Consider the following 9,259-nt stretch of genomic DNA (forward strand, 5'->3'; position numbering starts at 1 on the left):
GTTCAAATTTGGACACCTTATATTTTACTGTTGACCATCCATTTCATAGCTATTAATTTAGATATAGATAGGATTGTCTGACCTGTGTTATTCTATAGATTTCCTCCATCCACAATGGGGCCACAATTTGGACCGTCTGATAGCTTTACAAAAGTGCCAAATATGAGAACGATGAGTCACCACCGGTGCAAAACAAACACAGGAGCCTAACATATTAAGAAGATTTTTTTTTTTTTTTTTTTTTACCTACCCACAGTGCTAGAGGCTCCTCAGCCCGCGTATGGTGAGCGTCTCCGCGTAGCCAGCATAGCAATAGCTGTGGTCTGTGTGCCCGACCGGAATTCTCTACCATACCTGTTTTACAGAGCGCGTAAAACACACAACTCTTTGGAACCCAGCATGTTATATATGTGAAATCTAATCCGTTCATCAGATGCTATTAGAGATTCTATGTCACTATACCAAAAATAGTACGATAAAAGATTAAGGGGAGCTACACCACAGGTAACAATAGAGATGTAACCTTAACCGTAGGTTTATACGTGGGAACAACAGGTTGGATATCTTTCATCAAATCGTTCATCAGGTGTGGGTCATCATTATGGATGGAATATACAAAAATCAGACTGATCCAAGTTCAGAAGGGACACAATACGAGAACTTAGAAGTTTAAACGCAATTTAACATTTGTCCCATTGGTATGACTATCTGAGTTTTTTTATCGGGCTGATGTTTCAAATGTACGGTGAATATAACTCTTATCACCTGATGGACGGAGTAGATTTTACATATACAATATGGTGAGCTCTAAAGAACTTGGGCGATTTACTCGCCGCGGCAAGCAGGCGTTGTGTACGATTTCCGTCTGGGTGTATTCATGCGCATCACGCGTATAATAGAGCAATCAGCAGAGAGATTTCTCCCTCCCTCTCGTCTCTGCACGGAAAGGGATTCCGCTGTAGAGACGCGTCTTTTCATCAGCATCTGATTTCAGGCCCTCCATTTTCACTCTTTCAATATATATAATTACTCCCCCTTTCTCAGAAGCTGCTAGGTTTTCTTGCAGAGCCTATCTACATCTTGCTCGCTCTAGAGGCAGCTCTGTAACGGAGATGAGCAGCTTCTAGCGCTCCAAGATCTGGAAATTCGTTTCCCTTACCTCGATACTGGTAACAGATCTGCTCCTTATACTCAAATCAGCTTTCTTTCTCATCTTTTCCTCAGATCGTTCTGCATTTCTGCTCTGTTTCACTGTTTTTTTCTTTGCTTGATTTGATGCTAGATGTGATTTTAGCTGGTTCCTTCACTGTCTTGCTGTTTTTTGCTTGATTTAACTCTCCGCGCCAAAGAAAATGCTGCGAATTTGTTGCTGTCTTTGTTTGTTTCGTTGAGCTGTGATAGTATCTCGCTGGGATTAGAAAGTTGCGGTAGCGGTTTGTGGTTTCATTTTCCTTTTTATTTTCTTTCTTTTTTGTTGAAGTATAGTGTGATGAAATCTGTTGTAGGTATCTGATCTTATTGCTGATTTTGAAAGAAAGATAAATTAGTAGATCCAAATCCACTTTTATGCAGATGAACTTAATTCCCATGTATTTATGGCATTTCAAATGACATTCTGCATTTTTTTTTTTAAAAAAATTTCTACTTTGAAATGGTGTTTGTATTTGATTATTATTGTTATTATTTTCTTAAAGCAATTTCTTCATGGGTGTTGAGTTTTTGTGAAGTGTAGAATGCTTTTATTGTGAAATTAGATGCATAAACCGGATCTCAAAGAGAAGAAGCTGTATTGGATTTTCTTAAATTTTGCAGTTGAGGTAAGCCTTGCAGTTTCTTGGATTTTTAAACAAGGAGATTTCTAACCTAGTACAGGACATGAATTTAAAGAATGGGATACCTTGCACAATGATCCAGTGATCCTTGCAGTTCACCTGGTATGTCCCAACCATGGATGAGCAACAGTCCAGAAAACACACGATCCCCTTCTGATGTTGAGTTGGGCAGACCATTATAAGTATTCCCTTTTTTTAATGTCCACTCCTAGTTCATTGATCGGAGGGTTGAGATTGAGTGATCAGTGAGGGATGACTGGATGAATGGTTCAGATTACAGAATATTGCGCTACGTGTCGAAGTCTGGTGAAGTGCATAAGTATGTGCACTGCATGCTCAATGTTCTGAAACTTGGGCTTCATAAAAAAATAATTTCATGATTTCTGGGTTTGAATCGACTGAGTCAATGAAAATACTTCTGATTTTATCAACAACAACTTGCACTCTTATTTTCTTGTCTTTATTATTTTAAATCAAGTTTGGACTTGGTACTCGGTGCTCAAAGCCGGCCAAACTAGGTCAACTTGTCTGAGTAACAGATTGATCACCAGCTTCCAAAAAACGCAGTTATGAAAAATGGGTCTCTTAGGGGTTTTCGGATGGGGGGCAGTTTCAGACTTGGGTCTGGTTGTTGTATTGATTTCTTTCCTTCTGTAATTATCTTTTGAGTCTGTTTATAGGTGAGGTCTTCTGTTTTTTTTGGAGTCCGCTGTATATTTTCTGTTAGGTTTTGTCTTGTTTTTCCTGTTGTTCTGTTCTCTGTTTTTTCAGTTTCAATAAAGTTTCTCATCTTTCAAAAAAGAAAAAAAGATGGCATCCAATGGTTAGGATGCAATGGTCATAATGCTGAGATCTTGGTTTTTTCCTCATCGCACTATGTTATAAGATGCAATGGTCATAATGTCGAGATCATGGTTTTTTCCTCATCACACTATGTTATAAGATCTGTAATTTTTTGTTCTTTGAGAGAATTTTGAGTGGAAATAGAATCGCTATGGGCCCCCTGGAATTCCATTACTTCTGCGCTAGTCTTACTTAAGTGATAGTGGCCATGCATCCATGTGTTCTTTTAGCTGTGGTTTGGGCATGGTAGGCCAGCAGTTGTATCTTGGAACATAAGGCTCCACTTTATCCAGCTTCAGATAATGGTGACATGCTGGTGGATAGGTAAAATAGATCATTTTAAAATCTATAACATGGTTATATGGTGACTGCGAGTTGATAAGGCTTGGACTCTGATTTCTCCTTTCTTTTCCATAGGATGTGATATCAATCTTTGATAGAATCGCACCACCACTTTCTGTTTTTTTTTTTGGAAATCATCATATCTTTTTAATTCACTTGCTTCAGCAACTGATTTTTGTTGGACTTTATTGCATTCTACATTTCTATGTTTCAGTCTTGACACGGATACTGAAGTATCTTGGACCAATTTCAGGTACATCATGGCATTGAAAATGAACTCAGCTGACAGTAGGACTCGGAGCTCTGTGTCTATATTTATTGTAGTTGGTCTGTGTTGCTTTTTCTATATTTTGGGTGCATGGCAGAAGAGTGGTTTTGGAAAGGGTGACAGTATAGCCGTGGAGATCACCAAGCAGACAGACTGCGGCATCTTGACCAACTTGAATTTCGAGACCCACCACAATGGCGCAAGTGATGTCGTTGATGTCCCTGAATCAAAAGTTGAAGTTATCCAACCATGCAATGCTCGCTATACTGATTATACTCCATGCCAAGATCAAAAGCGGGCCATGACTTTCCCGAGAGAAAATATGAATTACAGAGAGAGGCATTGCCCTCCAGAGGATGAGAAACTGCGTTGCCTTATCCCTGCACCCAAAGGTTATGTGACCCCATTCCCATGGCCAAAGAGCCGTGACTATGTATTCTATGCAAATGTTCCCTATAAGAGTTTAACGGTTGAGAAGGCTGTCCAGAACTGGGTTCAATATGAGGGCAATGTCTTTAGGTTTCCAGGTGGAGGGACACAGTTCCCTCAAGGGGCAGATGCATACATCAAACAGCTTGCTTCTGTGATCCCAATTGCCAACGGGACTGTCAGGACTGCACTGGACACTGGTTGTGGGGTATGCTGAATTCTTCTAAATGCCTTTTCAATTCATTCCATTTCACATGCTTGCCACCCACTGTCTGAGAAAATCACTCTTATTCTTGTTTTTAGCATGATATAACTTTGCACTTAGCATCTCCAAACTTTAGTGTCAGGTTGAATTTGTCCAAGAGGTTTATATGGTGCCTAGCTTGTTGTTTGGTTTTTGGTTCAGAAACTTGACACTTGCACATGCCTCGAATTGTTTTAATTTGTAAATCTGCTTAAGTTTGAAAAGCTTCTTCCTACTTTGGAGTTTTGAGCCCTTTGCGTACTTAATCGAGTTTCAACTTTCGACTGTGTAGGTTCTTTTGAGTACTCAGCTATATTTGATCCACTGACTATTCTGAGTAGTTCTTCCTTCTTTTTTTCAATATTTTCTTTTCTTCAGATTTTCTTGGGCTGGAAAGCTTTTTAAGAAAACCAAGTTACTCATTTAAGTCAACCAAGTTGGACGGAGTCGATCTGACTGGGCCAGTTTTTTAGTACACGACAGTTTTCTGAATACTGCTTTAGTTGTAGTTTATCAGCTGACTTTGGAACTGTGCACAGGTTGCAAGCTGGGGTGCTTACCTGTTGAAAAGAAATGTATTGGCAATGTCCTTTGCACCGAGGGACTCACACGAGGCACAAGTGCAATTTGCTTTGGAAAGAGGTGTGCCTGCAGTTATTGGTGTGCTTGGAACCATACAGCTTCCTTACCCATCTAGAGCCTTTGACATGGCTCACTGTTCACGTTGCTTAATCCCATGGGGAGCAAATGGTGAGTATTACTTAAAATAACACATTACTTTGATTCTGTACCAGCTAACAATAGAGCCATTTTCATTAGGAAAAAAAAAAACAACCATACTGCAGGTTCTAAACTGAAGCAATGCTTTAGATAATTTAATCAAGTTTATCTGGCATTTTGGAGTATTTGGTGGAAATGCATTTTGCTAGTTTGCAAGTATTTCTTACAACATTGTTGGAATTTTCCCTCTGCAGATGGAATGTACATGATGGAAGTGGATAGGGTTCTCAGGCCCGGTGGGTACTGGGTACTTTCGGGTCCTCCCATCAATTGGAAGAATAATTACAAGGCGTGGCAGCGTCCTAAGGAAGAACTCCAGGAGGAGCAAAGAAAGATTGAAGAGGTTGCCAAACTTCTTTGCTGGGAAAAGAAGTCTGAGAAGGGTGAAATCGCCATATGGAGAAAGAGAATAAATACCGCCTCATGTCCTGGGAGACAAGATGCTCGTGTTACTATCTGTGAATCCACAAATGCTGATGATGTCTGGTATGTTTCTATTCTTTATATTATTCTTTAGGTAAAGGATGTTTCACCGAAACTTAATTAGTTTCAAGCTCAAGTAAAATAACTTATTAATTAATGCCCTTGCTGTTACTAAACGTTCTGAAGTTGTGAAAGATATTGGGCACGGACTTCCATCCTACCAATGTTATGCAGTTTCTTTGTATAGCATTTGCTGGAAGTTTCCTTTTATTACTGCTAGGAAAATTGCTGAACTAAGATCCTCTAAAACGAGACTAATCAGGGTAGAATTTGTTAATTTGTTGGTGCATAACATCTCTCCCTACTTTGTGGTCAGCCAACTTGTCCACTGTCAAGGTTGTAATTACACCTGGGCCAACTGCAAGATTTGGAGCTAACTGAAATGGTTATAGAGTTGGAGCAACCATAGCTAACCTTGGCTTAGAGCTCATTCGTCACTGCATTGCCTCATGCCAGAAATTAATTACCCTCCCACCTTTCTTATCAACGACTTAAAATGCTTGTGAACATGTTTGAATTCTAGATGACTCAATTCTTCGTGTTGAAATTGACAGTACTGATTATCACATCCACATCATAAAGATGATTTTCTTTTCCTAGAGTTGTTCTCAAACTTATCCAGGTCAGACCTCCATTTGCCAATAAACTGCCATTTGGGTTATCAACAGGATCAGTTTCTCAATTCCATCTTCCTCTCTTGCAACTTGCAAGGGAAAATAATTTTGTGGAACTTCATGTTTTGAGAATTATCTGTGTATAGTGTAGCACACAGAATGAGGTCTGATTATGAATGGATCATGATTGGGTGTTGACGTCACCATCTTTTAGGGATATGCATGGCTGCCTGAGTAGGTCTTCACCTCAAGCAGATGGTGCCCCACCTGTGATTTTAGTGTGGTTATAATCAGATTCTGGTTGTGAATAGATGTGCCAAGGACCAAGAAGTGAATGGCGAGGATCATCATCATCGCCATTGTTCGGGAGGTGCTGGTGATTGCACCTTATATTAATAACTACAATTATTTTGTTTAGTGTAAAACACTTATTTCATCAGTTTTACGATCTCTTTTTTTTTTTTGTTTTTGTTTTTTTTTTAAAGGTACAAGAAGATGGAAGCATGCGTAACTCCTTTACCAGAGGTTAACAACCCAGAAGAAGTTGCTGGGGGAGAGCTGAAAACGTTCCCAGCTCGGCTTAATGCTGTCCCTCCCAGAGTAGCTAGTGGGTCTGTCCCTGGGGTCTCTACTGAGTCGTATATGGAGGACAATCGATTGTGGAAGAAACATGTCCAAGTTTATAAGAAGATCAATAGGTACATTGACACAGGGAGATACCGCAATATAATGGATATGAATGCGGGCCTTGGAAGTTTCGCAGCAGCACTTGAATCCTCTAAATCATGGGTTATGAACGTGGTGCCCACCATTTCAGAGAAAAGCACTTTGGGTGTCATATACGAGCGAGGGTTGATCGGCATATACCATGACTGGTATGATTTTCTGATTTTTTATTTTATTTTTTAGAACTTTTATTCGGCTATTGTTATTCACACTGAGTAATCATTTACCTGTGCATAGCTTCTTTTGCTTTCTTCCCATCGTCGGTTAGCCAGCATACTAGTCTTATGCTCATTTGTCATAAGTTTTCATTTAACAACGAACCAGGGAAACCGTCCAATGTCTAGATCATGCTCCATCTTCAATGTCCATATCGATAATAGGATCCATCGGATTGAATTCAGGTCACGAAAACAGGATCCATTATAATCGGATCAGATTCGTATCTACCCTGATTCAATTCAATAAAGATCCGAACCGACATAGCTCTACAATTTTACCCTCCCAAATTGCAAAGAGATTTGAAAAATAGCGAGGGTATTTTTGTATAAAAATGCATTACAGTATATTCAATTCAATTTCAGATCGGATTCAGATTTTTCAATTTAATGAATTTGTATTCGAGTAGGGGTTTTTCAAGGATCCCTCAGATATCTGATTAGATTCAGATCTCAGTTATTCTTGATTGGGTCGGATTTGGATATGCGCAGATCTTCTCCAAATCTGATCCATTTACTGCCCTAGAAGTCTCTGGAATAATTATAGTTTTCGCACCACAAATGGGTTGAATCCAGGGGTAAATCAGCTAATGTAAACTGGGTCCCACTGATCTGCGGCTCCAAAAAACATAGCCTTATGGGAAGACCTGAAATTTGGTCCTTCATGATTTCAAACTTCTATGTTTTTTCCCAAAGCTTACGTTCCATTTCCTCATCTTTCTACCATTACTTAACACATACTTTTCTGTTTTTTCCTAACCATTTAGGTGTGAAGGTTTCTCTACGTACCCAAGAACGTACGATCTTATCCATGCTAATGGCCTTTTCAGCTTATACCAGAACAAGTAAGTTCATTCAGGGATGCAGATCCTTTTCTCTGCATGCATCACATCATAGAGTCTGGGAAAAAGGGTGGGTACTGAGTGCCCATACACACTTTGAGCACTTCGTGTAGATGGATGGTGAACCAAGTAAGAAATGGGCACCATGTTAAGATGAACAAACCCCACCACCTATATGCACTAATCAAAGTGACTGGGGGCATCCCTTTTCCATGCTCTGCTGCTTTTGACTGTCAACAGCTGCAGATGCTTTGTAGCCTGCTTGGGTGCCATTCAAAATGAGTTTATCTTGTTTTAGTTAATCATAAATTCATAATATGTATTAGATATCATGATTTGTGGTTATCAAGATTATTTTAAACCTTACCAAAAAGAAACATGTTCTCCAGTGCACAAATGAAAATGACATGGAACTCATTTCTAAATTGCACCGAAACTTGGGTCCTTACTCATGCCTCACAAGAGTTTCAATACGAGGTCATGGGTTTGAATACCAATTGTGGTGAAAATCCACTGTGGTGTGACTCGTGTGAGTGTGTGGGTGTGTGTGTGTAGGGTGTGAGTGTGTGTGAAAAAAAAATGTTGCACCGAAACAGAGTAGACACCTAAAAATAGTCCATTTCATTTAAGTTAACAGTAATTATCTATTAGAGATCTTGATCTTTAATACATAATTACTGTTAACAGGAATTCATTATATATATTAGATATCAAGATCTCCAAAAAGGCCTTAGGCTATATAAATATCCTGTTTTATGCCTTCTGTTTTTGCCGCCTCTTGCTCCAGCATGATTTGTTCACACCTGTACAATTGGAACAGGTGTAAACTAGAAGATATTCTTCTGGAGATGGACCGAATCTTACGGCCAGAAGGTGCTGTCATACTCCGAGATGAAGTTGATGTCCTTATCAAGGTTAAAAGGATTGTTGATGGGATGAGATGGAACACAAAAATGGTGGACCACGAGGATGGCCCTCTTGTGCCGGAGAAGATACTGGTTGCAGTCAAACAGTACTGGACCGTCGGGAATGGCACTTATAGTGAATGAAATTGAGAATGCTGTTACAGGAACAAGGGAAATACATGTATGTCAGTTGGCATTGTTGGTGACGGATGCTGATCTTTGAAACCTTGCTGAAGGAAAACAAGTTTTTTTACTCTCTTTTTTTTTTCGCCAGGCACTTCTGGCAGGTGTTTTTTGATATCTGAAGAGAAAGCTCATTCAATGTTAGATTAGTTGTTTTCATTTAGTTGTAACCACCTAAAATGGATATTATGCTATTAATGATTTGGCCTCTTTCATTTCCCTTTTTTTTTTCCATCATGGGAAAACGATTTCTAATTTGCAGCTCGCGAGGTCCATTGGATAGACAGTCTGGATCACTGAATAATGGGCCATCAATCTCTTCTTGTTCGTCATCCACATGTCTATCCATCTCTAAAATAATAGCAATCATTTTGATTTGGTTTTTTGTGGCAACTTGCAACTAGCAGGTAGCGCTTGTCATTGATTTTCTGCCAGTTTTTGTCTCCCGCGGATATGAGGCCGTCGCTTACCTGACGCTTACCTATCGCGTTTCATTGCCAAAACCAGACTATTAAAGGAATGGAGGTTCATTATGGTTCCTGTTAGTCATGGT

The 9,259-nt window shown here is 39.5% G+C and overlaps 1 protein-coding gene across 2 annotated transcripts; it reads left to right on the forward strand.

The window, feature by feature from the left end:
• The first annotated feature begins 915 nt into the window (after nt 1–915).
• Nucleotides 916–8,926, forward strand: LOC131231518 (probable methyltransferase PMT2). 2 transcript variants are annotated; one of them, XM_058227741.1, is made up of 7 exons: nt 917–1,169; nt 3,271–3,922; nt 4,498–4,708; nt 4,933–5,224; nt 6,321–6,710; nt 7,544–7,621; nt 8,439–8,926. In XM_058227741.1, exons 2-7 carry the CDS (start codon nt 3,278–3,280, stop codon nt 8,665–8,667), a joined length of 1,845 nt encoding a protein of 614 aa, XP_058083724.1. In that variant the 5' UTR covers nt 917–1,169; nt 3,271–3,277; the 3' UTR covers nt 8,668–8,926. The 2 variants fall into 2 exon arrangements, with proteins under 2 accessions (XP_058083729.1, XP_058083724.1); XM_058227746.1 differs by lacking the exon at nt 6,321–6,710 and having other exon boundaries at nt 916–1,169.
• The last annotated feature ends 333 nt before the right edge of the window (nt 8,927–9,259 follow it).

This window comes from Magnolia sinica, chromosome 2, assembly GCF_029962835.1.
Source record: "Magnolia sinica isolate HGM2019 chromosome 2, MsV1, whole genome shotgun sequence".
Lineage (NCBI taxonomy): Eukaryota > Viridiplantae > Streptophyta > Magnoliopsida > Magnoliales > Magnoliaceae > Magnolia > Magnolia sinica.

What these genes read in the sequence shown, in the direction of transcription:
- LOC131231518 (XM_058227741.1), top strand. Translation starts at nt 3,278, where the DNA reads ATGGCATTGAAAATGAACTCAGCTGACAGTAGGACTCGGAGCTCTGTG. An exon ending in AATCCCATGGGGAGCAAATG is followed by an intron (nt 4,709 to 4,932) that starts GTGAGTATTACT and finishes TTCCCTCTGCAG; the next exon opens with ATGGAATGTACATGATGGAA. An exon ending in ACAAATGCTGATGATGTCTG is followed by an intron (nt 5,225 to 6,320) that starts GTATGTTTCTAT and finishes TTTTTTTTAAAG; the next exon opens with GTACAAGAAGATGGAAGCAT.